Source organism: Opisthocomus hoazin, chromosome 1, assembly GCF_030867145.1.
Source record: "Opisthocomus hoazin isolate bOpiHoa1 chromosome 1, bOpiHoa1.hap1, whole genome shotgun sequence".
Taxonomy (NCBI): Eukaryota; Metazoa; Chordata; class Aves; order Opisthocomiformes; family Opisthocomidae; genus Opisthocomus; species Opisthocomus hoazin.
Window position 1 is genome coordinate 73985384 of NC_134414.1, and position 27880 is coordinate 74013263.

Sequence of the window (27880 nt, forward strand, 5' to 3'; positions counted from 1 at the left end):
GAGTCTGCTGGAGATCCATAAGTAATAATCATGAAAATGTATGTGCAAAGCCTGAGTCTAGGCAAAATACTTCATTAGCTGCTACTTGAGACCTGAAGCACAGCTTACAAAACCTGAGGACACTTCAGAAGCTTTCTGTATGCAGGCTGATACTGCATATCGCCTACTCCTCCTTCTGAAGACCAAGTGTAACTTGGATCCTTAGGTTGAGCCTTGTCTCTTAAAGAGTAATTGCAGAATGATTTTCTGGCGATATTCTAGGTGTCTTTCCTGTGTTGCTTATTATTGCAGAGTCCCTTACGTAACTGTTCCATATTAACCTTCTCTGTCTTGATGATCTGAAGTTGTTGACTCTGTACTGTAGCCTGATTTATGGCTTCTCATTTTTTCACTTTCAACTAGGATACAGAATGGTTTTTAAAGTTACAAGGAAACCCAGTGTTCTGATGATCTTAGTGTAGTTATTTAAATCCTTAACAATTCAGAAGATTTTTTTTTTTCTGGTAGAAAATAAACTGGGCAGGTGAATCTTTTTGTGAACACAGAGAAACAGCTGATATATGTTTGCTGTGCTATTTTATACTGCAGTTTGTCTTCCTGAAAACTTTTTTCCATACAAAGAGTGTAACAAACAAGTTTTGTTTGCTTAGTGAGGCATTTGGTTATATTGCTTAGGTACCTTTTGTCTCTGCATCACAATATATTTAGAGAGAGAGCACGTGCGGACAAGCACTTGCTACCTTTAATGCAGGACTTTTGTGGTGCCTCTTTGGACTGTTTCAGCTATTGCCTGTAGTGGCCAGTCTTTTTACTCCTCAGCCTGCAGCTTCCTGTTTGTGTGGTTCAGGCTGACAGGACTCCTTTCTTCCTCTTACCATTTTTTTCAGTATCGCTATTAAACAAGTCCAGAGCTTGGGTTTATTTAGTTTGTGTGCGGTAACAAATTATAGTTCAGAGAATTCTGGTACAGAGAAGTGTATCTGCTGATGTACTGGTTAGATAATTTCAGGTGCGTGCTGAAATAGCCTAGTCCTTCTTTATTAAATTACTGAATCTTTTGTATTTTCCTACTTTTTTTATAGCCTGTGTAACTTCATCAGAATTCCTCCCATACTCTTAAACAGTGTTCTAGTCACTTGGTGTGTGTATATATATCATGTATGTGACTTATTTAGATAATTTGTGATTAACATACTTAATATTGTTTTAAATTCCTTCTGATGCTAATAGGACAAAATGACCTCATGTACTGTTATATTACACTGTAATGTTCTCTCTTTTCTTATTTTCCAGCTGTATGGGGAAACTTTGTCAATATGAGGTAATGTATATAATTTTTGTATTGAATATCCTTATCTCAAAATTAACTTACCTTTCCCATCAACATTTATCACTGTATATTAAGTAGGGAGAAAATAGAACAGCAGCTCACACTGTTGTTTGGATGGTTGCTAAGCAGCTGATACCATTTTATAAACACAAGGTGTTCAGTCTCTCAAAGGGTTTTATGTTTGCTACAAATTTCACCGAGGATCTTACTCTCACTTCAGATTTTGCCTGCCTTTTCACAAATTCATCTGCTGATTTTGAATATATTGTCGTATTTTGTTTGGCATAGCTGGGCACATAGGCTTGTATTCTCCTTTTCCTCAGCACAGATCTGACCACATCTCAGTGGTGATAGAGGCTTGAACATTGAAGAGCAGCAGAGTTAGCAGGGCCTGTAGCGATAGGACACAGGGTAGTGGCTTTAAACTAAAAGAGGGTAGATTTAGATTAGATATAAGGAAGAAATTTTTTACAATGAGGATGGTGAAACACTGGCACAGGTTTCCCGGAGAAGTGGTAGATGCCACATCCCTGGAAACATTCAAGGTCAGACTGGACGGGGCTCTGAGCAACCTGATCAAGTTGAAGATGTCCCTGCTTACTGCAGGGGAGTTGGGCTAGATGACCTTTACAGGTCCTTTCCAAACCATTCTATGTCTCCCATTGCTTGCCATAATTATGTTTCTGTACCTAGAATTAGAAGTGTGCTTTTGAGGGTTTTTCCTCCTGCACAGTTAATTGGGAGAGAATCTGATGGTTTAACTGCTGAAAAGCAGAAAAATCCTGCACCGTCCCCCAGAATTTTTGCCCTTAGAAATAGGAGGGCGTAGCATACGCATGCAAAATATGCAGATACTCACAGCATTTCTGCTTGCGTGTGAGTGTTTGTGCTCTGGGAAAAGTCACCAGGAAGACACAACTGAAAAAGAAGGTAAAGAGAATGTGGGAACAGTCTGTTCCCTACAGCAAAGTCGTTGTGCATAGGGGACAAAGAAAGAAATCAATGAATTTTCTGTGGGCTGTGATTCACCCCGACCAGTGTACCCTGGGAATCGGTTCCTGTCCCAGGCTGTCCATTTTACTTGTCTTGGAGTTTCCAACACTTGCTACAGAGTGTTCAGCTGTCAGGCAAACAGCTGCTGAGCTGCTACAGCTCGCAGATGGAGGTATAATTTAGATTACCATGTTATCGTGACCAGCAACTATGGCAGCTTAGCAGCTGTTATGTGAGCAGCTGAGCATTTCCAAAGTAAGGACAAGAACCTCAGAGAGGGGTTTGAGGAGGGCAGGTGGGCATGGGATCCAATGTGTTCATTCCCTGGATAACCTGTGCTTACAAATTCTGCCATTAGCTGCATCTGACTTCTTATGTGAGATGTCCATTATAGAGCTGTCGAGGGGGAAACCTTTGTTTCTGAAGGTCTGATGTTGGTCCTCAGCCAGTAAGATTGTCTCTGTTAGGAGGAAGAGCTCATTAAAAAACTGCACTGTGGAGCGCAAGTCCTGAAGTTCCAGGATTTGTGAATAAACAATAGTAGGAACTATTTTTGAGGGAACCTTTTTATGTTCTGAGAAGTTTTCCAAATGTTCCTTGCTCATTTAGCAGAGAGAAAAGGCTACATATTCCACAGATTGTTCACATAGCTTTTTGTAGATTTCTGTTGTTTGGGAAAACATTTGAAAATTTCACACAACTCCTTCATATTGCTTCCTTGTAGTAAATTCGTACTGTGTTAACTGGAGGGTTTTTATCTGCCACTACTACAATAAATTATGGTTTGTTTTGGAAAGATGGTTCAGGGTCTCTGTGTTTTAGTCTAGGAATTTACTTCACTCTTAATTGATAGGACAAAATCAATCTGGTCAATAAGATTTTTGCCTCAGTAACGGAGTGAACTGGCTTTTTAGTAAGAGGGTTTTACAAGGGATATGAAGGGAATTATTGCTCTAACTTCTCACAGTGTGGCATATGTATATCTGCTCAACAAAGGATCTTCTGTTTCCCTAGGTGTAATGACTTCAAGTCCCAAGTAAAGGAGCTCTGTTTTATTTGAAAGAACTCCATTTTATGTTGGATACCCTTGAATCCTCTAGTATACAAAAACTTACTACTTTAAGATAAATAATTCCACTTTCAGAAGGTTTAATTGGAAAAAAATTATGCAAACTTGAGGAAAAAATCACATAGACTAGATGCAAGAGGTAAAATTTAAAAATACATATTCTTCACTTCTAGAAGTTTACTCAAAGAATGAACGCAACTAATTGTGATACTTCACACAATTAGATACTAATAAGACCACACATATTTGTGCAAGACACCAACTTCTTAGACAGTACTCTGTTTTGGTAAGTTACCTTGGTATCGTTCATCTTCCAGTGTATAAGCTTGGCTTCATTTCAAACAGGTAACAGTTGTGTGCTAAGTCAGTTTTGCCTTTCAGATGGTCACTTAAGACAAGTTTTGGTATAGGTCTTTTTTCCCTTGTTTTGTAAAAGTTCGAAGGCAAAGCTAGATGCATTTGCCCTTCTCTCTCTTTCACTGAAATTAGTTACAGTTGTGGCATTAAGGGAAAATGTTGTGTTAGCATATTTGTAGCGTACAGTAAACAGAGACCCTCAAAGAGGCATCTTCCACATTTGCGTGGTGAAGCTACACTCAAAAACATTTCTGCTGACCCTGCCTTAGTGCAGTGATTAGACACTTTTCTACAATCAAGTTAATTTTCTCTGTAAAATGAATGTCGTTTGTATTGTTACTACTGTTTCCTGTGGGCTTGGTTCAGTTTCTGCCTAACTTGGTGACAAGACTAGCTGATATCAATGGGAATTGGACCATCTGCTATCATTTGCTCCGAGTATGTCTTTGAAATGCTACTAACTTGGGATTCTTTGAAGATAGTGTTTTAACAGGAAAAGCATGATACAGGTGCAGTGGAGCAACTATTGCTTAGGTACAGATCATGTTTTTTCTTTTCTTGCCAGCAGGTCTCTTCAAGAAAATGGGGATCAGAAGGTGGAAAGTAAAATAGAGGAGGTTAGTTTGCTAATAGTTGTAGTCTGTTTTGTTTTCCGGACTCCATTTCACTCATTTCATATTGAAAGGCTATATTTAGTTCTATCTTATTACTCTCCATACCACTAAAACCATTCAAAGCATTGCATGTCTGTCTATGCAAGTTTTTGAACTGGTCTTCACTATAGTGGAGTTTCTAACATAGATCTGTGACTCTCATCTTTTTATTCTTTTTCTTCTAAACCTTTATTGAAATGCATATCTCTGCTGTCTCATTTCTCCAGAGACTGTGGTAGAGTCCTCCTGAGAACTTTTTTTTGTTACTGACTGAAGGATATACACAATTTCTGTCCTCTGTCAACCTTACAAAATCATAAATATGTGTAAGTTTCATTAGAAATTTGAAACCTCCCCAAAATACTTTGCTTTGTTCTTAACTAATGAACAAAGGCAGCCGGTTTTGTGATCAGGGGTGGTGTGCAGTACCAGTGCTTTAAACACAAGTCTTGACAATTTCTGGAGTAGACCTGGATATTGAACACACCAGTGGTTCTGAATTTCTGTACCAGTACCTCTGCATTTCCATTTCAACTTCGGTTTGTTGTGAAATAATAAGAATGTGTGTGACAGATCTTTTTCCAGATGTTTTTAGACTTACAGTCTAATGACAGTAAAACAAAGAATTTAGTAGATACAAAAGTCTTTGAAGTCAGTACTCCCTACCACTTGTGTGGGTGTGTGTGACCAGGCTAGTGTAGTGTGGTCTGCCTAGTGTCTTGTATTCCAGCATATATGTTCCTCTGAACACAGGGAGAGGCCCACTGAAAATACTTAAAATTAATGGAAAGATTGTGTTCTTAGTTCATGTCTTTTGCATTTCCTCTCTCTCTTTTTTCTTTAATTAAATTGCGGTAAACATTGCAACAAGCATTCTGAAAATCCCAGTTGTTTAAGAATGGTGAAATGCTTGAAATTCAATGGGTAGATCAGAGTTACTGTAAGGTCTGAGAAGTCGGGCATTTCTGGATCTTGCTTTTAAAGCTTTAGTTGTACAGTATCTTGAACCATCAGAAGTATAACTGTTTCAAGAATTATTTGCTGCTCCACAGAGCTAGATATTTAATACAGATGACAGTACTGTATTTCTTCTTATCATGATCATGCAGCTTATTTCAGTTCATGAAGTTCCTGACTTGTTTATCTCTAGTCAGAAATATTTGTACAAAATAAAATAATGGTGATTGGTGATGTGTTGCTATATAGTACCATTTCAACCAATAACCCCCTGATACCTTTCAACTTACATATGGACCTACATGGTAAATTTTGTAACAAGGTTTTAGTAAACTTAAGAGTTCAGGGACTTGTTGAAATTTGGCAGGACAGTTAGAAATTTGGGTCCTCCGATAAAGAGCCTGAAGCTGATGCTGACTTACATAATTCTCTTTTTCAAAGCAGTTAAAATGTAAACAGCAGTCTTGGTAGGTGAACTATATTTTTAAACAAATTTCCTTTTATTAATATTTTTAACAGCCTAGATATACAGTCAAATCATGATGTAAAATGCATCTTAGATTTTTAAACGTGATATTTCTTTAAATTCACGTACCATGTGCTGAGACAATTACAGCCTTTGCACTGGAGCTAGTGCCTCTGTGTCCGTTTCTGTGTCTGTGTGTTCTTGTGTATCTGCTGTCCATTTCAGTAGTTGGGGTTTTACTGTACTAGGGTTGTACTTTTGTGCTGTTGCTCAGTATAGCTTGCTTTTGACAAACTTAGGTTACTTCTGACTTCACTTTGCCAAATAGGAATCATAACATTGGATATTCTTATCGACGTGGTTGATGGATGTGGTGCTCATAGCCTTGAGGTGTTTTGTTTCCAGTGGTAGGCTAAGGAATTTCACACTGTGCTAGGTGGTTTGATTTTTTGTGAAAAAGGTTCAAGGATTTTTTTGACATAAAGGATGCTTTAAGAAACAAGTTTCTTGCAGTTTCTTCAGTGAAGCTCTTCATAGGAGACTGTTTGCTGTGGTTTTTGCTCTAAAGTAACTTATATGCATGTTTTGTGATGTGAATCTTGTTCCATTCTTCAAAGATTAATGCTGGTCCTTTATTTTAGGCTGTTGCTCCTCTACGGGAAAAAATCAAAGATCTAGAAAAAAGGTATGTCTTTTTTTGCTGTATTTGGTAAGCAGTTGAAAAGCCCAGTTACTGTTCTGTAGTGGTCAATTCTGTAGTTGTAGGATTGAGAATAATGTTTTATGCAGTACTCTTGGTGCCTTTGGATTTTTGTCATATCTAAGTGAGGACGGCACCTTGAATGCTGGAAGACGTTAATCCTAAAGGTATTCAGATTGATTAATCCCACTAAAGTAAACTGGGAGTGCTGGATTTTTGTAAAGTTTAAATCCCGTGAAGGAATTTGCTGGTTTGAGTCCAGCTGGTGAACGGATTACCATGTTTCAGTAATTCCAACCCAGGTGTGTGCTAAAACATACTGTTTTCAACTTCAGGAGACTGAAAATATGTTTTACCTCTGATTTCCCACGCTTGCGATTGGTTTACCATGGTTCAGCTAACATACACTGATTTGCTTGTAAATCTTGGGCTGTGCGTGTCCTTGGGATGAGCCCGACTGACTCACTTCTGTCAGGATTTGTAAGGGAATGTGCTATCTTGGGTTAAACTGGATTATACAATTGAGGAAAAGTATATGAGGTTTTTGATGACCTGCCGATATTAAGTATGTGCCGTAGTTCCACAAACACCTGAAATTGATGTAGTTAAGAAAAAAAAAAAATCAGGTCTGATCCATTTCTTCCCGGCTGCTTATGTCCACCCTGCAACATCGTTTCCTCACTTTTATGCCAGCAGAAACACTTGAGTGCTTACAGCGAACAAGGTGGGGAAACGCTCCCCAGCTGGGCTGCCTTTCTGCCAGACTGGGTCTCCCATCTTGAGTGTCCTCGTGGGCAGGTGCTCTTCATCACAAAATAAGGTCTGGAATAGGGGTGGGAGTTGGCAGCTCTGACAATGACACTGCTGCTTTTGGCAGTGATACTGTTTCACAGGTGGCACTGTCGACATCCCAGACAAACAGCCAGTCCAGAGCGCTGCATTACAGTGGGCCAAGTCTGGACTTAGCCGAGCAGTACCAGTAGGCCTGGATGGTTACATATGGCATACAGGTGGTTGTGTGCTGTTCCTCTGCAGAGGGAGCGGAATCCCATTGCTCGTGGCCAGAGGTATGCTCAACACCTGCAGTGTTTCGGTGTTTTGAGTTTAGTCTTGCCAGTGAGTAGATGCTCCTCCTCCTCCCACCCTTCCTGTGCTGTAAAAAAAGAAAAAAAAAAAAAAAAAAAAAGAGGAAATTAAAAAAAAAGGTTGTCAGTTGTGGTTTTTTTACAGTTGATTTGAAAGATTCAGTGACCTGCCACATATAATTTCTTTCAGTGAGAATACAGATCTGATTGCTCATCTTTTAATATAAGCGTGAACTTCATGGATCGAACTAGGCGATGTATTGGTAACATGAAACAAATTGCAGACTCCTTCACCTGTAGCAGTTGAATGTGATACTGCCATACCAATTTTAATGGTCCAATTATAGAGTAAAGACTTGATGTTCAGATGAAATGTTTGATGCCCTGCCTGTGTTCATTTGTCTTATTTAATCTTTATTGATAGTCCAATATATCATTAGCTTCAGTTGTTGGTAATTCAGGTACGTATTTCTGCTGTTCACAGGGGACCTTTGTGGGAGGGTATTCTGATTGGTTCTTTTTTATAATTATTGTGTTTTTCCAAATGTGTAGTGAGTTGCTGGGTGGAACCATTAAGGTAAAACTTCAGAAGCTATCTAAATGCTCGTTTTCTTTTTGACTACTATTTACAGTGTATTGATGAGTCATTTCAAATGCCTAGCAAAGAGGAGAAAGAACCAAAGTATTTTTTTTACCTCTGTATGAGCCGATCTGTGAATTATACTTTCACAAAATGTGGGCTTATGGGCTTTTATGGCCCATGTCAAAATATGGGCCCTTATTGTTGTGGGGTTTCTCAAATAGTGTAGCCATTTACCTCTGCTGGTTCCAACTGCATGTGGGTTGTTGCAATTAAGAATTTTTGAATTTTATATCTATGTAAAGTGAAATAACTACTCACTGTCAGATGCCTGAAGGCTGATTCCGCTTGCAAAGCTTACTCTCTAGTGTCAATATTTTCTTACCTCATAAGCTGATAAAACCTGAAAGCAAGCTGTCGTCATGCTTTTGGGGAATCAGGAAAGACAAGAATTCCTTAATGCTGGTCTCATGACAAGAGATTGTTTAACTGAAGCTAAAGTTGGAAAGTTTTTATTAATAATTTGCACAGCAAAAGCATTGCCGTGTATTCATCAAAGCAAACATTAGGTCAAGATAAACTTAATGTTGCTGCCAGAAGATGAACATTCAGTTGGATCAATTCCAGACTCCTGCTCGTTGCCCTTAAGCTTGTACTGGTGTAATGGAAGGAGTACAAATGATTGGCAGGTCCCTTTAGTGGCAGTATGAGTCCGTACTGGATTAATGTGACCTTAAAACAGACCTTTCCTCCTTAAAAATGGAGGAGACTTACCTTGCACCAAGTTATTTGGCACTTTTTTTTTTAAACTGCATAAACCTCTTGCTGTTATGGGTGGATTTGCCTTTCTCTCACAGGAAGGCTGTGTCTTACATGACTGTGTTATACTTATGCACTGCTGTTTCTCATTGCTTGAGCTCAAATCAAAGAAACAGGATTACCGTTAGTGACCCATGTAGTGATACAAGGCAAGTGTAGGTAGCTTCTTATGTCAGTCTTCCTGCTTGGGTAACACTGGAAGATTCTGCTGCCATATTTCCCCTATCCAGGAAGCTGAAAACGACTTTCACTCTGGGATGAAAAGATGGCACAAGTACAGAAGCATCTGTGCTTTGGCTCTGAAGAATTCCTGTTCATCCAGTACTGCAGGTTAGAAGCAGAGGAGCTGCTTCAAGATTAGAGATGTAGAGTCAGTTCAGTCAGAGCCTATTTGTGGGTAGATGAAAATGTCACCTCAGTGCGGACTGTTGGCACATACGCCTCCTGCGTGCTACATCCAATGGTATCTCTGGCATGTGGACTTACTGGAGGAGAAGAGTAACCATAGTTTGATTTCTGTTGAGTGTTGCATTTAGTTAAGAAAAAAACGGAGCTGTTAAAATATTGCCAAGACTACAATGCTACTTACTGAAATAAATGAAATAAAATTCACACCTTCCTTTGGAGGAGTTTGTTGCTGTATGCAGAATACATGCCAGTAGGGAGAGAAAGAAGTGATATAATTCGATGTCCATGAAATCATTTAAGGTTCTGAGCATCAATTTTAAGCTTGAGAGAGCACCTAAGATTTGTATGTCACATAATTTTATTTTAGGATGTTTTAGTTGGATGAAGTTCTTGTAAAGAAGGTACAAAAAAATTAAAGTGTAGCTTGAATACCAACAAAATAATGGCAATCTAGCCAGAAAATTAAGGTTAGCTTTCATATTGAATAAGCTCTCTGGTAAAAAATGTTGGAGTATCTTAAAAAGAGTTCCTTAACATTCTGATAGTGAAGTTTACATTGAGTACTGTGAAACTTTAAGGAGAATTAAAACTTTATACTCTAAACTTCACATTTAAACTTGAAGAAGAATTGCTTGAAGTCAGTGTGGTAAGTCAAGACAACTTGCTTTCTTTTCCAGAACTCGTAAGGTTGTTTACTTTTTAAAACTTTTTTTTTAAAAAAAAGTCCAAATGCTGCTCATATTTTATTCTGTTGTGATATCGTGCCTGGCACCAGCAGAAATTCTCAAAAGATAGAAGCCAAGTGACTAATTCAAGGAAAATCAGTTAAGCAGAAATTTTAAAAGCACTTTTTGCAGATGAGTTTTGATATTTCTCACATTGCTTTTACAAAGTATAGGCATTTTTTTATATTGGCCCAGATCCTTGTTTAGAAAAGAGTAAATGTACCCTTAGTAGAACTTTAAGAATAGGAGGTTGTCAAAACAGTTTTTGGTATTTCAGATACGTGAAAGAAGAAGGAAGGCTGAAACTTACATAGTTTTTCTTTTTTGTTTTGAAATGTTCTGTAGTTTCACCCAGAAATACCCACCAGTGAAATTTTTATCAGAAAAGGATCGTAAAAGAATCCTGGTAAGTTGGTATTTACTCAGGGGTTGGTTTTGGGAAATAAAAATATAATTCTGTGGAATGTAATCAGTCTTATAGGATTAATTAAAGACAGGAGCAGGAAGAAAATAAGTTACCTTGGATGTCATATGGGCTGCACAGGGTTTAGAGTAGTGCTTCAGTGAGTTGATGTTCTCAAACTCAGCATATGGATAATAGACTTGGGCTCTGGTTTGGAGGTTTGACTTGCCAGTTAAGCTGCTGTTCTCTGCTTGTAACATCTCCAGAGTGCATTGCCAAAGGGTCTTTGTGGCTGCTTCCAGATGGCTCAAACTTGTAAAGACTCAGAAACTTTTTACGCATACCTTGGCAGAGAGTTTGTGTGACTGAATTGGACAAAATCTAGTCATAAGGCTGGAAAAGTAGCTGCTCTGCAGCACTGTTAAGAAGGAACAGTTAATTAGACTGAGAGAATGCTCATCTCTCTCTTATCTTCTGTGTTGTTGCTGATATTTTGAAACATCACAGGTGTTTTAAGGTGGAGGAGGAAGGCAGGTTAAGTCAGAACAGGTAGTCTTCTAAGGCATTGTTAAACTCAGCAAATTGTGCTGCAACATCAGCTTTCCAGTTTCATCTACAAACACTTTTGAAGTTAGCTGTGTCCTATTTTTTTTCTTGTTTCTGTCTGTCCTAGGGAAAAAAAATTATCCCCACGTTTTGAAGAGGCAGAGAAAGTATAGCTACTTAAGATGTGTAAATACAGAAGTATGAGTTTCTTCCTCTGTAGTAGAGAGCAAAGTCTGGGACAAATCCCTGCTAAAGTGTTTAACTTATGTGGTGTTCTCCTTTGCTTTCACTCTTCAAAATTTTGAAGAAAAACACTGAAAAGATGCAATTAAAACCAAATTTTGTTTTTACTGCTTTATTAGACAATCGCCTTCACTGCAATTGTAGAACTTCAGAAGTGTTACTAAGTTGGTTTAGTTCGACAGTGTTATTCTGTCATTTTTATGACAGTCTGAAGGAGATAGACCTGTAGCTCCATGTTCCCTTATTGAATGTGGAAGGTACACCGAGGAAGGTATCAGAGAGAGGCTTAATTCTGAAAATTCTGCAATCATGTGCTCATGTGTCCAAGTGTAATACAGTTACCTTAATGTCATGGTTTTTGTGTAAGCAAGAAGGTACTTTCAAGAAAGGTATCCGTGCAAGCTGTTAGTATGTTATGGAGCTCTTTAATATTAAACTTTAAACTTTGCCTCTTAAAGATACTGGATATTTTGATGAAGTCTGTTGCTTCAACAGTGATGGCAAGTAGTGGGAATAGGAGTGTTTTCTGGTGACCTGAATAGCTTTTTGGTGTCCACATATTTTGTAGAGTGTAGATTACTAAAGAGAAAGCTGGCCAAAAGGATCAGTGAGTTGTTCAGTTGTTTCTTCTCTGTCATGGTTGGGGACTAGTTCAGTGGGAACTCAGATGGGCTTTCACAAGCCTCCTGCCCATGTGGGCATTGTCATTCTGTTAGAATGTTGCTGTCATAATTCTACAGGAAAGATGTTCTTCTGAGTAGCTGGAGTCAGCATATTGAGGACTTGCATAGACCTGCATGACACTTGGAAATTTCTCAGGAGTAAACAGAAGAGTCGGCAAGCCAAGTGAACTTTGGTAGATGATTTGCTTCATGTTTTGGTGATACTGCAACTGCTCCTGGAATCCATTCTAAATTCTGATTTTTCTCTGAATGCTGTCTCCAGCTGCAACCTGGAGATAGCTACAGTGCTGACCTGATCAGAAAACAGTTTGAGCAGTTATTTTTGTATTATACGGTATCTGTTTGGAGATGATTGCTAGTAGGGGTGGTATGTCAGCTGAGACTACATACTCTGGCACTTCCATTCGAAAGAGCTCAAGTCTGCATCCTGTTGTGCGTGATTTATCTACTTGATCAGTTCTCTGAAGTGGCTAGGCCACAGGCTTTCATATGCAAGAGAAGGAATTCTGTTAATATTATGGATGATAACGTTGACATAAGTTCAATCTGTTGTGTGCGTATTTTTCTGAATTGAATGCGGTAGACCAATTAAAACATAAAATAATAAAAAACAAAATTACATATAGGATATTAGATGTTTTGAATCTGACTGCAGACAGCAGAAATGAACCTGTCTAGCAAATGCACAAATCTTTAAGTGCCTCTAGTGGAGGAAATCATCAGTAATATTTGTGCCTTATAATAGATGCTGAAGTTACCAACCATACTGGCACTACTAAGTAATTAAATATTTTAATTAGTGATGTCTTACTGAAGAACGCTTATTTAAGCCTCAAGTGCTCATGCTTCAATTCTGATATGGAAATTATTAATGTACAGTATACAGTTTTATAGATTAATATGTCAATGTAATTTGCAAAAAGTCGTATTTAGAAATAAAGTACATCGACCTTGCTTTTGTGAGTGATTACAGGAAGGTTATACAGAGAGCTTTGGTGATAAATCATCTTTTCTTTTTTAATGTATCCTCAAGTAATGATAAAATTAATTTATACAGTTGTTTACTTTTCCAGGGGAAATTCAGCTCCATTTCCAAGTAGTTCTTTAACCAATACCAATGAAAGTAATATGTTAATAAAGCTAACATAGATTTATCATAAAAACTACTTACAGATTTAAAGTAATAAGAAACTTCTTCCCAGAAAAAATTGGTTTGTGCTTTTTTTCCCCCCCTTCTTTTTTTTGCTTATAGATAGCATAGAAGAGTGCTGTAAGGAGTCTGTGGTTTGGTTATGTTTTTTTCCAAAAGGGAGATGGGGAAGAAGACACTTTCTTTTACTGCACCAAAGACATATTGTGAGCATCGAGTTTGTTCTCTGGAATCCTGGAAATGGGAGTAGCAGCAGGGGATTTCCTTGAGCCTCAGTTGAAGAAATAGGTTCAGGTCATCTACAGAAATATTTGTCCTGGTCACCATAAAAAGGCAAACCCCTTGGAACATGCAACAAGGCTGCAGCTCACTTCTGAGTCAGGATAAGCTTATGGCTGTAGGTTTTCCATGCATATTATTTTTTCCTTGGTAAGTGGTGGCAAGTGACAGAGGGTGGTTCTCCCTCAGTTACTTCTGCTCTTTCCTTGTTCACTGCATTCTGCCAGAAACCTGTTCTTTCCTCCTGTCTGTTCCAGGCTAGTGCGAGCCTTGAGATGATTTCCTTCTTTCAAAGGGGGCTTCTAAATCCTCTTTCTCCTTCAGGTTTGTCAAGGAACTGAATCACATATTGAATCTGCTACAAGGAAGCCCTGACAAACCCAGCAGAATACTAAATAGACCAACTAAATGATTCTTTTATTAACTGGTACTTACAAAGTCTCTGATGCATTGGTGGCCCTGAATTTTTAACAAGAAAAACAAGTGTGAGAATACAAGAAGTGGACATTGAAGTTTTTACAGTTCTTTTCAGTTTTTGAGAGCTTTCTCTCTGTCTTTCCATCTTTACTAGTTAAAAAAAAATAGTTCTGCTCATCTGGCTTTTTTCTGGCTTTTTTTCAGCAGTGATTTGCAGAGGAGTGGACAGGATAAATATTTAGCCTTTGACTAACCTGAAGTTAAAGAACTTCAGGCATCTACATACTTCTCCACACAGCACTTTGTCATTGTAGCACACCATCTATTTGTTAAATTACTGCTTGATAATTACACCATGTTCTTTTGCTGTTTGGTTAGTTGTCACTGCAGCTGAAGAATGGAGATCAACAGCCGAATCACTTTCAGAATGTGAATTTGATCATGCAGTCATATAATATAGCTGATGCCACACAGGGCTTTTACAAGTCCCTTCATTCTTTGAGAGTGATGATCTGTCATGTCTTTGTGTGTTCTTGAAAACAGCTTATGAAGTACAGAGAAATTAATTGCTTCTGTGGATATGTCTGTCTGGATGTGTCACATGGCTTGCTGTTCTACTATTTGGTGTGTTGACTGCTTCAATACTGAGCTAGTGATTTTGTTTGTTTGCGATTAAAGGCTGAGGTGCAGAAAGGGAAAAAGAATGAACTTTCTTGCTGCTTCTACATCTGCAATGGAATAAGAGTACAAGATTTTAAATATTTTATTTCTGCTTATTTCTTTGCAGTAAAACATCATAAAGTTGCAACACAGGGAAATGTTAGATGTTGGGGCTAATGGTATAGAATAGAGAATTTTTTCAGTTGGAAGGGACATACAATGATCATCTAGTCCAACTACCTGACCACTTTAGGCCAGAATGATCTAGGCTATGGATGCATTAAAACACAAAAGGAGTAATTTTGGTTTTAGCAGGTATTTCAAATTAGAGGTCTTCAAAGACTCGCTCTCATCTAAGAATACCCCTTCTTCCCTGGTGAAAGGATTTTTAGTACTTAGAACACCCAACATATCTTCTATTTAAACCAGACAAAAGCTAGATTTGATGTGTCTGGTATTATAAATCTGACACTAAAATAACCTGGCATTCTGTCATCTTTTTTCTGAGACATGGGAGTTACAGAGAACTCTTACCTTTTTGGGTCTTTTTAGGCCTTGCTGTCACATAGAAAGGCACAATCCAATTTGAGGGGAAAAAGGAAAACAATCTAATCTGAAAAAGAGATTTTGTTGATATGAATGGTTAGCTGAACTTCTAACCTGACAGTAATGAAACATGTCAAGCATGTCTCTTGAAACTTTAAATCCTGTAAATATTGGGGAAAAAAAAAATTAAGCATGGAAATGGAGTTGTTTCCCCTGGAATAAGCAAAGATCTGAAAGCTACTGTTCTTCTGTCTTCATGTTTGTAGACTTTGTCTGGTGTTTCTGTAAAAAGAAAAAGAAATTTATACCAACTGTCCTAACGCAGATAACTGGAGGAGCAGGGTTTGTGGGTTCTCATCTTACTGACAAACTAATGATGGATGGCCATGAGGTTACAGTTGTGGACAACTTCTTTACGGGCAGGAAAAGAAATGTGGAGCATTGGATTGGTCATGAGAACTTCGAACTGATAAATCACGATGTCGTTGAGCCCCTGTACATTGAAGGTGAGTAGTCTCTGCTTTGGTATCTGCACTTTGTTGTGCTTTACCCTTGTAAGTATGTATGTCTGTAAAGAAATGAGAAATGCACTGAATTCTGGATTGATCTATCTAATATCTGTATGCTTTGTTTATTATTAGCCTGTTTTCTGTGACCAGTGTGGAGTGAGAGGTTCCGAGCACTTTTGTCTACAAAATCAGTTCCTCCTTTCTGAGTGGACAGGAGGAAGGAAATCTCAAAAACTTTATAATGGGACTGATTTTGTGAGAAGGCAAGATGGCAATGGGTCAGTCTGTCCCATCCATTGTCCCACATCCCTGTGTGCTTTCACAGGCTTATGCACACAGAGTCTGTGGTCTAGATTCGTCGTGAACTGAGAAGTTTAATTCAGGGCTGCAGTTACACTAGACATGCATTCTGCAACTGTGTATGGTCAGTTGAGAGGAGACTAAGCTTTTTCAGAGGACAAGTCAGCTCACTTCCCTTAGTTGCCTTGTGTTCTGTGGAAAACATTACTCCTATTTAAGATACAAACATTCCACAGCCTGTAGAATAGGAAAATGGCAGCACTGAATTTCCCCAGTTTTCAACAAACCCCCTCCCAAACCCCAACCCCTAAACAAAGAAGGAAGCAAAAAAAATTCTTCTTCAAAAAAGTGGAAGTAACTCAATATACAAGCTATCATAAACCTCAAACTACTATGCCAAATTGTAAGATGCCATTAACATAGCCGTATTTGAGAGATATATACATTTATAGACTTCTTTGGGAGTATGTAAGTATACAGTGAATCAGTGAAAACATTGCTTTACACTGCAATTCCGGTGGATTTGCTCCATCCCTTTAAAAATTTGTAGCAATGTAGTGGTTTCATATTTTTAAACAAAAAAAATGAATATGAGGTTTTATTTTTTGTTGTTTCTGAATTCTAAAGGATGATTTTTCACAGGGAAAGTCTCTAGCAGTTGCATCGCTTGTATTATTGCTTGTGGTGAATTCCTGACAACACTACTGAAACAGTCCTGCAAACACGTGCTCCTTCTCTGCTCTGACAATGCACTGGTTCAGTTACTGTCTGTTATTTTATTCAAACTTCTGCTTCCACTGACAGGGTAATGGGACTAGGATCCTATTAATTGGCTCCAGGTACTGGTAGCTTATACCTCAGCCAGTTCAGTTTGTCAGCTTTCCTAATCTTTCCTCTGCATTACCTGCTTTCTGCCTGATTAAACTTGAGACCTTCTCCCAGAATTATCTTCATTGCTAATATTGTTGCCCAGTTACTAGGCACTAATGAATGGGAATTCTGAGATACTTCAGCTACCTCTCCCACGTTCTATGTAATTAAGACACCAATTCCTCATTTTGTACTGACAACAACTTATAACATGTTATTCAGTGGACAGTTTATTGAGTGTCTTCTCATCCTCCACAAACTGAAGCTGGCATGGCTAAATACTAACATAAAATTGACTTTGATATACCAGTATAGGAACATATTAAAATCTCATTTGAATGCAGAGTTTATACTCCCAACATAGGAAAGGGGAAAAAAAATGACGCAATGAGGGATCGCTATTGTAGGTTAACAAGTTGGCATATGCATCAGTATTTCTTTTCTTAGTCCCATTTTCTCCTTTGTACTTGTAAATAGAAATTGGAATGACTGTGAAGTCATTACAAAAGAAGGTTTGTATCTGAAGAATTCCTGTTTATTTGCTGTCCTGCTTAAACAAGGTCGTATAAGGATATTTGACGCTTAAATTCCAGAGAGAGTAATCAGTGCTTTATTTCTGAAGGAGACCTCATTTCTGATCTAGAAAGAACAATGTTTTGCACTTTTGATATGGAAAGTGAATTTAGTCTCAAGATGCGTAGCTTTCACTAAATCTCGTGGTGCGTTTTTTTTTAGCTTCACAGTGATGCCTACGCACAATCTGGCTTGTCCGAGTTGTTATCTTTGATCCATGACATGAAGTGGCACTCAGCATTCTTGAATCTTGTTCTGCATTGGTCAGAGACAGTAATAAATCACTTTAACACTCATTTTATTTCTCAGCCCTGTGATAACTATAGTTAACTGTAGTGCTTAATTACTTTCTTCCTCCAGTAGGGTTTCCTTTGCTTTAGCATTTGGAGACGTCAGTAGAAAACTCACAAGAACATAGCTTTCACTTAGGCTGTTTCAAGCAGAATAACAAAGACTCTGCATTCTTTAATAGAATGAAAGTAGTTCATTGTCGAAGGCTCTATGGAGGGATCTGAACAGACTGGATTGATGGGCTGAGCCCAACTGTATGAGGTTCAACAAGGCCAAATGCCATGTCCTGCACTGGAGCTGTGACAACCCCACGCAGCGCTACAGGCTGGGGGAGGAGTGGCTGGAAAGCTGCCTGGTGGAAAAGGACCTGGGCGTCCTGGTCGACAGTCAGCTGAACATGAGCCAGCAGTGTGCCCAGGTGGCCAAGAAGGCCAACGGCATCCTGGCTTGTGTCAGGAGCAGGGAGGTGATCGTGCCCCTGTACTCGGCACTGGTGAGGCCACACCTGGAGTACTGTGTTCAGTTTTGGGCCCCTCACTACAAGACGGACACTGAGGTGGTGGAGCGTGTCCAGAGAAGGGCAACAAAGCTGGTGAGGGGTCTGGAGAACAAGTCTTAGGAGGAGCGGCTGAAGGAACTGGGGCTTCGTCTGGAGCAGAGGAGGCTGAGGGGAGACCTTATTGCTCTCTACAACTACCTGAAAGGAGGTTGTAGTGAGGCAGGTGTTGGTCTCCTCCCAGCTCACTAATGATAGGATGAGAGGCAATGGCCTTAAGTTGCATCAGGGCAGGTTTAGATTGGATATTAGGGAAAATTTCTTTAGTGAAAGGGTTGTCAAGCATTGGAACAGGCTGCCCAGGGAAGTGGTGGAGTCCCCATCTCTGGAGGTGTTCAAAAAATGTGTAGATATTGCACTTCAGGGCATGGTTTAGTAGGCATGGTAGTGTTGGGTTGACAGTTGGACTTGATCTTAGAGGACTTTTCCAGCCCTAATGATTCTATGATTCTAGTTTAGGAATCTTGAAGGACAGAAAATAGTTTAACAAAAAAAAAGGCGTGAAAAGAAGATTTTCACAACTTTGCGTAATAGTTATACTAACCCTTTTTTATTGTGTTTAAGTTCTGTGTTTTTAAAGTATTTGGTATTTTTAAAAATATTTTTGTTTCAGCCTAACCTTTGTGTTGAAGTTTAGTATACTAATAAACATATTTTTTTGGTACAGGAAGACAATTTTCTTTTGTGAAGGGTGGTACGTAAAGAATAGAGTCTTATATTACTTTTATATATTATTGGCAAAAAGTATAGAAATCCACCTTTGCTTATTTTTTGCTCTTCATTCTCTGCATTCTTTAAGATTGCAAGCTCCCTAAGATGGTTACTTGAGAGCACTGTGGCTCGTGTTTCTGCAAACCCTAGTGTAAACACACGCAGATACTAGTTGGAGAACGAATGAGAATGAATGCTTGATCTGATGTTACTGTGATCTATCCCACTTCATGGTAATAGATAGAATTGCATTAAAAAATACCAAATAAAATTTCAGATTAGATCAGTGTGGGACAGAAGTAATGTACTTACTTTACATAGTGACTTGAGGATTAGTGCTGTCTTGTTTTCTTGTTTATACCCACCTTTGTGTTAGAGCTGGCCGTTTTTGTAGAAAAAAAAAAAAAGTTTTAAAGAATTTTAAGCCACTGAAGTCTGTATTTCTGCTGTGAAATATTGTTGGCCTTGAATATGTGGTTAAAAAAAACCCCAAACATAAAAAACAAAACCAATGAAAAAATACCACCAAAAAAATCCCCAAAACCTAAAAAAACCCCAAACCATGTGCCCCACCAAACCCCCAGAAAACCATACACACAAAAGTATAAGACAATTTCAAGATGACATCATAAGACGGCAGTCATCTACAAACTGGAGTCCTAAAAAGCAGACAATACCACAATACCTCTTAGTCTTCAGTCTTGAGATCTGGTTATCAGTTGCCATTAGGTACACGCACCTTCTTGTCCACAGTAGCTACAGCAGTTGAATAAAACTGGAAGAAAATGTCAGGCAGGCATACATAGCCCCTGTACTTCTCCCACTGGCGTTTCTTCTTCCTACTTCTTCAGCAATCTTTGGAAGCCTTAAAACAGTCATATAAAGTGATATATGCACATTTTCTTTACCCCCAGCCATCTCTTGGATCTGAAAGATGTCCTCAGCTGAACTATTTCACAGTTTCCCATGAACATGTTTAGGCCTTTGGTTTCTTTTTGGTTGCTTGTAGGGTTTTTGTTCGTTTTATTTTTATCACTCTTTTCACAAATTTGAAACAAAAACAGGCCTGAAAATGCCACAGATTTCCAATGCTTTATCAACACTGATTCAGTTGAACTGATTTCATTTCTCTAATCACAAATGCACAATATATTTTCATTGCTTTATCATTATGTCAAAAAATGACCTAGCTTACAGATTCTCTTCCTTTGGAAAAATGTTCACAGTAGTCCTCAAGTAGGAATTTTGCTGATGGTCTCCAATGCTTCACTGGTTATACAGGAGCTCTTGGTAAAATATTCATACAGTACTTCTATAATTGCAGTCTGTGGCAGCTGAAGGCAAAATAGGTTATTTCTTTTTGGTCAGGATAGTGAAGAGTAGTTCTGTGCTGATGCTCAAAGACAGATTTTTAGAACAAATGCAAGCGCACTGACTAACTAATGTAATATGAAGTAAGTGAGAAGAAAAGAGTTCATAAGTTGTAGGTAAGAAAGAACTATTTAATCACTTGCTTCCTGAGATGAAAGAATTGATGTGAAGATGAGTTAAATAAAGCTGAATTTTTTGATTTTGGTTTGTTTCATTGTTTTTTTTTAATTATTCTTGATACTAGCAATCTAGTATTTTCTGGCAATACATTTCTTCAAGGTTGGCTCTGTTTTTGGTGACTGTTGTGAATGCAAAGGTAGTTTGGGTTTTATATTGGGCTCCTCTGACTTTTGTGGAAGAGATTTCAAAATAATAGAATAAAAACATATTTTGCACGTTGAGTGAAGCGCTGTAAGCATGTGACATAGTGACAAGGAGGTTGGAGTTTTCAGAAGTTACCATGGTGTTAGTAACATGCACATAGGTATATAAAATAACATTATTTATAGAACTTTAATAGATCATCGGCTTGAGTGGGACTAAAAATGCTTTTATTCTTAAGGACTTTGATGGCTTGTGGGTCTGAATTGACTTTAATGCTAAAACCAACAATCTCACAAAATTGGCCAAAAGAATAGGCTATAGCCTTCCTGTGAATAACAGACTTCCAGAAGTCAAGACGGTAACATTTTGCTTAAAGCTGTTCTGCAGTATCCCAGAATTGTTCTGTGTCCAAGTCATTTCACAAGTAACTTAAGGCACATAAATATACAGCTTCTAATTTTTTATGTGAGTGCCTTCAATACATGGTTGGGGTTTTTTTTCTTCAGTACTTCCATCCCAGATTTTTCCTTTCCTAGTCGTCTTCATTCCCTCTGCTAGATATTTAATACATTCAACCTGATGGTTTTAAATTGTACAATTATGGAAAGTTGTGGGAAGGCAGAAGATAACATATGCTGCTTAATTTTGTTTGTCCAGAGCCAAGTGCAGTAGTGCCTGTGTCTCTCGTGAAGCTCTCCAAAACTGCCCCAGTATGAGCAATATGGTAAACCTTTATAAAGCTACTCTGGTTTGCCTTAAGTTACAGGCATTGTTTTTAACATTAGGAAAATGAATTTGTATTTGTAGTCCTTTTTAGTTCAGTGCAATAGAAATGTCTTGTTTCACTGTGTTAGCTCCTCTGGCCTGGCCTACAGTAATGGAATTGGCATAGCTGTTCATTACAAGAAAAACCCTTATGTTTAAGCTGTAGAAACTTGTTTGTACGCTTCTGATCAATGCTTTTCTGCTTAGTACTTCCGGACTAGCAAGTACAGTGATGGATGCAGGTGCTTGAAAGTTGTGCAGAGAGGAACCTGATGAGGTTCAACAAAGGCAAATGCAGGGTCCTGCACCTGGGGAGGAACAACCCCGTGCATCAGTACAGGCCTGGGGCGGACCTGCTGGAGAGCAGCTCTGTGGAGGGGGACCTGGGTGTCCTGGTGGACGACAGGTTAACCAGGAGCCAGCAGTGTGCCCTGGCTGCCAAGAAGGCCAATGGGATCCTGGGGTGCATTAGGAGGAGTGTGGCCAGCAGGTTGAGGGAGGTTCTTCTGCCCCTCCACACTGCCCTAGGGAGGCCCCATCTGGAGTACTCTGTCCAGTTCTGGGCTCCCCAGTTCAAGAAAGATGAGGAGCTACTGGAGAGAGTCCAGCGGAGGACTACAAGGATGGTGAGGGAGCTGGAACATCTCTCCTATGAGGAGAGGCTGAGGGAGCTGGGCTTGTTCAGCCTGAAGAAGAGGAGGCTGTGAGGGGACCTAATATATACTTACAAATATCTGAAGGGTGGGTGTCAGGAGGATGGGGCCAAGCTCTTTTCAGTGGTGCCCAGTGACAGGACAAGGGGCAGTGGGCACAAAGTGAAGCAGAGAAAGTTCCGTCTGAACATGAGGAAGAACTTCTTCCCTCTGAGGGTGACGGAGCACTGGAACAGGCTGCCCAGGGAGCTTGTGGAGTCTCCTTCTCTGGAGATATTCAAGACCCGCCTGGACAAGGTCCTGTGCAACCTGCTCTAGGCGACCCTGCTTCGGCAGGAGGGTTGGACTAGACCCACAGAGGTCCCTTCCAACCCCTGCCATTCTGTGATTCTGTGATTATGCTTAGTGGTCTTGGTGACCTGTTTAGTCCTTTCTGATACCATGACATGTTTTGAAGGCAAAAATTGAAGATGAAGGTCATTCCTTCACAGGAAGAAATGTCATTTCCTATTGTAGGGAAGGTGGCAGGTTCTGCCCTTACTGCAGAAGCATGCAGAACACTTGCAGTTGATACGGCTAGAAAATAAAGATAGGCGATATGAAGGAGGGTAGTTTTATTGCAGTATATTGTAAAAGTGAGGGGTTTAGTGCTTGTTTAGCATTAAGGAAGATGCAAGACAGAACATTCGTGTCTGCGTTTAGGTATTGCAGATTCCGTGTATATTAAATTATAGGGATGTTTGGAGCTTTTTCACATAGAAAAGGGCACAACTGACAAACTTCAGTTGTGGCTGATGTTGCAGTATGTTAATAAATCTTTATTTGTGTTGGTCATAGACGTCTATATTTGTCATTGTGTACCTGATGGCTTGAATGTTTATGCCAGCTTCTATGTCTGTGCTATTTTGAAATGGACTTAATTTTTTGCCTTTTTTCAGCAAAATTGTTATGCAAAAATTTGTTCAATGTTTATTTTATGACTAGTCTACCATCCTGTGCTTGGTAAACTACTTCTTGGTGCTACGTGCACAGTGGCTTACGGAGTTCTAGCCCCTGATGTGAGTTACATATAGAACTTGCAGATTTTTATGGTTATCATTTGTTCTTCTTTTATGGTCCTTACCTGTCTATGTAAAGCTTTCCACAACCTTTCACACAGTCATTTTAAATTAATTGCACTATGGCTTAATTGCAAAGCTAGCTCAAGGCTTCTTAGTGGGCACAATTAAATGTTGTAAACCCTTTTTTCTTTACCTCGTAAAAAAGGAAGGGGCATAGAGGTCAATTACAAGGTGTATTTGTTCCTGTCCTCCAGTAGATGCTGTCCCAGGCACCCATACAGTTAATCCTCTGAGGAGCTGTAGCTACGATAACTTTCCATAGTTCTGACTTGAGGAGAATTTCAGTTGCCTGCTATCTTAAATTACTGCCAACTTTGTGCTAGAGCACACAAGATTGTTAGCCAAGCTAGGTAGATGGCTTTGGCTTGTCTGGCTGGCCTGCTGAAATTCTGAGACAAAGAAGTATGCGGTTTTTTTAGACCTGACAGTTAAGAGAGGGAAGGTGGAAGGAGAAATATTTGTACTTGTCTCAACATCCTTAGCTTGATGGCTCAAATGTGACCAGTCTGATGCAGAAACTTGCCTTTCCACCCTTTTGAAATGTCCAATACTCTCTAATCGTTGTGGAAAACCAGTGATGTTTATGATTGGTCTAAAGCTCAGTACTCTGAAGATTCCTTCCTGGGCAAGGAGGAGAGGTCCTGGAGCTGCCTGGCCACCTGTCCGTTTGATCTAGAAGATGGCCATCTGACACATTGCAAATGCCCCATCTTCAGCCTGTCTTCTAGTACTGCATTTGCTGGACAGTTTCACCGCAGGGTTCGGTTTTTGCCTTTGTGCGTATGGGAGCAAGTATGTTGAGGCAAACCAGACTCAGATAGGCAAGACCATGTCTCTGGCAAGGAAAACCTTCTTTGTCTCCCAGGTCCTTCTCTTTGTCACAAAGCAATTGCCAGCTGGGAAACAAAGTGAGGAAGAACGACCAGGGGAATAGGAGTGCTTTCTCTCTCTCTCTTTTTTTTTTTTTTTTTTAAGCACTGTCTATTACATTTAGCTTCTTGTTTAAAAATAAATAAATAAATAAATTTGAAGATTGTAAGGAACTTTTGGGGTTTTGTATTTTGTTTACATTTGTTTATAGCTAACAATTATACAGCTGCTTGGATAATCGCAGGCCTAGCTGTATCCTGATGCAGCAAAAGGAAAGGTAGTTTTTGGCCCTGTTCATCCAAATTGCCATGTGCTGTTAAAGGAAATATTCCTGTAGGAGGTGCTGGTGTCAAAAATTCAGCAGGTATTTAGAAAACAATGAAAATGAAGTGGATGGAGGTAGGGAGGCAGGAAAGTGTTCACTTTTGCTTTGACAGACTGGGATTAGGCAGTAAATTACTGACTGACCACAATGCTGTTGAAGTCACGTTTTCACTTCGCAAAAATTCCGCCACAGCTTGTTGGAAACTGGATGTAGAAGGAGTATTAAAGGAATAGGTGGAGAGAAACAGCATAAAACTCAGGTCAGAGTTCAACTCTGTATTGACTACAGGCTGCTTTAGCTCTTTGTTTTGTTCGTGTGTCTGAGCTGCTGTGCTTGAATTACCTGGTGCCTGGAAGCAGTGAACAGCGACTTCTCTGTACATTTCTTTCATCAGCTTCTAGTCTACCCCTTTTCTTTGGTTTCATGACAGTACCGTGTTGTGAGAAGGGGATGCTTATGCACAGAGGCATAACTTGAGGCAGTCAAATATTCCGTTCATATTCATGGCTCATCTGTAGGAGGCATATCAAAGTTCAGCAGACCAATTAAACTTTACCCCATGCTACTTCTTTGTGTTATTGCCCCAACACAAGAAATCCTGCAAAATAATTTGATTAAATTTTATTCACTGCTGAAGCTTACAATGTCAACAGCGACCAAAATAAGGAGGAATTATTCGACATCATACTTCATCACACAGAACAATTAACTGTTTTCATGTTGCAGACAGAATCCTAAAAGTTTCAGTTGCATCAGCAATGCAGGTAGGGCTTTGAATCGAGCCCGAGCTGAGAGCTTGCTTCCTCCAGCACTTGCTGTGTCAGGCTGACTTTACGTCTCTAAGTTGCTTTCTGTGGAGAGCTCTCATTTGATGCTGCACTGGAGTTGATAGTGAATGGAAATACCAGTTTCCGTTGATGCGAGAGCAAATAGCAGAGCAGCCTGCTAAATTAAATCATGTTTCTTGGCACTTTTTTATGTAGAATAAGTCCTTACCAATGTGATGCAGCTGCCAAAATTGTGTATCTCTTTTGACATCTTGTAGGCAGATGGTCAGCTCCGCTCTAGAGATTAACAGCTGTAGACCAAAGAGAGTATGGCAACGTATAAGGAGTAGATACATTTTGTGGCATCTGCTTGAGCATGCTAACTCAAATATCATTACTCTGCCAGGAAGGTGAAACTTGGTGATGATGGAGTCATGCAGATTGCCTTAGAAGCTGATCCTGTGTACTGATCGTTAATTGCTCTGTGTGATGAGATTGGACTTGAAATTATGTCTCCGCACTATTGACATTGTAAGCTTCAGCAGTGAATAAAACTTAATTATAAACTATTTTGTAAGATTTGTTGTGTTGGGCAATAATGCGAAGATGCAGCATGGGGTAAGCTTTTCATGCCTCCTACGGATGAGCGAGTATGCACTCACAGAAACTGTGAGCTTGCCTCAGACTGAAAAGTTACAGTTAGTCTGGAAACATGGTGATACATGTAAGCACATGTCACTAAGGCTTCAGAAAGAAAGGAGGTTAAATATTTTACCTTGCCAACTTTGCCGCTATTTTTAAAGTTTTATTATCAGAACACATACTTATCTTAAAAATAATGTAATTTTTTAATATGAAGGAGATCCTTAGGTTTTGAAGGCTTTTAACTATTTCACAATCTTGTTTTGCTTAAAGGATTGTTGAAAATAGGTACATTCCACATGGTTGAATTAAGCCACTTACATACACAGTCACGCTAACCACTCTGCTTTTTTATATTAGAGAGAGGTCAGGAAGCAAAGGATTGTGTGCTTGCTTTTTCAAATGAAATTTGGGAATCGGGGAAGAAGGGAAGTCTTAACAGGAAACACAGCCCTCTAGCATTTCAGTGTCAGCTAGTTTAGAGCAGGTGATAAGTTCATATCTGATATTTTTTTTCCCTACTACTTGTGTCTCATATACAGCCTGTGCTGTTTAAGCAAGTGTAGTTACATTTAAATGGAGAAAGAGGTAAATTTGGGCAACCTTGCATTTTTTTTATTTTTTTTTTTAATTGGAAAGGCAAGGATACTTTTACCCTGGTTTTAAAACTGGAAAAGAAGTTCAGTGTCACAGATACTGTAAAAGTTAAACCTAACAGAGGGCTAATGGTAATCAATATATTGTCAAAATACAGCTTTATTTTATATCATTTGCTACTGCTTGTTAATTATTAACCACCTGAGAAAATGGTTAAAAGAAGCATGGTGTTTGAGTGTGCCATTTGACCAATAGCGTTCTGTTCTAGGGCAAGACAGACTTCTGGCATGCAACATTGTCTCCTGTCAGAATAGCAGCTAGCCCTGGCTTTTCCAGGTTCTTTCAGTCTTCAGTGCTGAGCCTTCTTGAAAAAAACAAACTTTCATTTTGTAACACAAAGAAGGAATTACTTTCCCTTCTTCTATCCTACCATTCTAATTCTTACAGCACCTTTTGACTGTTTTTCTTGGATGACCTTGGTAGGGGATTTGTTCGTTTTCTTTCTTAAGCATCGCTATCTCTCATTTGACCTTAATTTTTTTTTGCATTTGCTTATCCATGTTCTTTTTTTTAAGTAGTTCTTGCTGACTGTGATTTATGTTACATAGAGACAGAAAGACATTTTTATATTTACAATAGTTGTGTTACGAAAGGCCTGCAGGTTGAGGTTTGTTAACTATCAGATACTACTTGTGAAAATGAGTCCAGTTCTTATTGTTTTGTTTTTATTATAATGTAACAAAAAAGTCTTTTTTCCCTGTAGTTCCTCCAACCTTTGCATTCTTATCTCATGCAATGCGTTTTGGAACGCTGGTATGCTGAAGCTGGTCTCGAATTAGGATTTGCCTAAGATTTTTGTGATTACCAATGTTAATCAACTAATATCTTGGGATTCTTTTAGGTTTCATATTTAAGACTGATTCTGGTGTACTGCACAATTTAATGATGCTTTTTCAGTTCTTAAAATTTTATGGGGTGAGCTGAGCTCTTTGAAGTTCTGAAGTACAGAGATAGCAACTTTGTTGATGGCCTGTTACAAAACCAAAGTTGAGCTTTAAAGTTCTGTGTGCTTGTTTGCCTTGTATCAAATACCATTTATGATACCTATATGTGTCTTCTGAACAACCTTGATAGAGATGACTGCCATACTTGTTCTGGAAATAGACTGTTTTATGAAAATAGGGCAATAGCTGAAGGTAAACAAATAAGCCTGACTACTGCATGAATAGATAGCAAAGCACAATTAATGTATCTTAAGATAAAAATATACCAAAGTAGAAAAGGTTGGAAGAGAGAAGAAAATCCTGATTGATGATGCATTTCGCCTTTGAACTTAAAATCTCTTACAGCCTCTATTATCTTTTCTCTCTCTGTTCTCTTGTGCTAGGAGTAATTGTTAAATTAAGAATCATAGAATGGATTGGGTTGGAAGGTACCTTACAGATCATCTAGTTCCAACACCCCTGCCATGGCCAGGGACCCCTTCCACTAGACCAGGTTGCTCAAAGCCCCCTCCAGCCTGGCCTTGAACACTGCCAGGGAGGGGGCAGCCACAGCTTCTCTGGG

The 27880-nt window shown here is 39.1% G+C and overlaps 1 protein-coding gene across 5 annotated transcripts in view; it reads left to right on the forward strand.

Moving 5' to 3' along the window:
• UXS1 (UDP-glucuronate decarboxylase 1) overlaps positions 1–27880 on the forward strand; it is an 81688-nt gene that overhangs the window by 16011 nt on the left and 37797 nt on the right. For 3 of the 5 annotated variants that reach the window (XM_075425854.1, XM_075425870.1, XM_075425861.1), the window contains exons 2-6: positions 1294–1321; positions 4318–4366; positions 6467–6510; positions 10488–10548; positions 15395–15575. In XM_075425854.1, coding sequence (XP_075281969.1) covers positions 1294–1321; positions 4318–4366; positions 6467–6510; positions 10488–10548; positions 15395–15575 — 363 coding nt within the window. Of the gene's footprint in view, positions 1–1293; positions 1322–4314; positions 4367–6466; positions 6511–10487; positions 10549–15394; positions 15576–27880 lie in introns of all 5 variants that reach the window. The other 2 variants (XM_075425848.1, XM_075425877.1) reach the window with 1 other exon arrangement.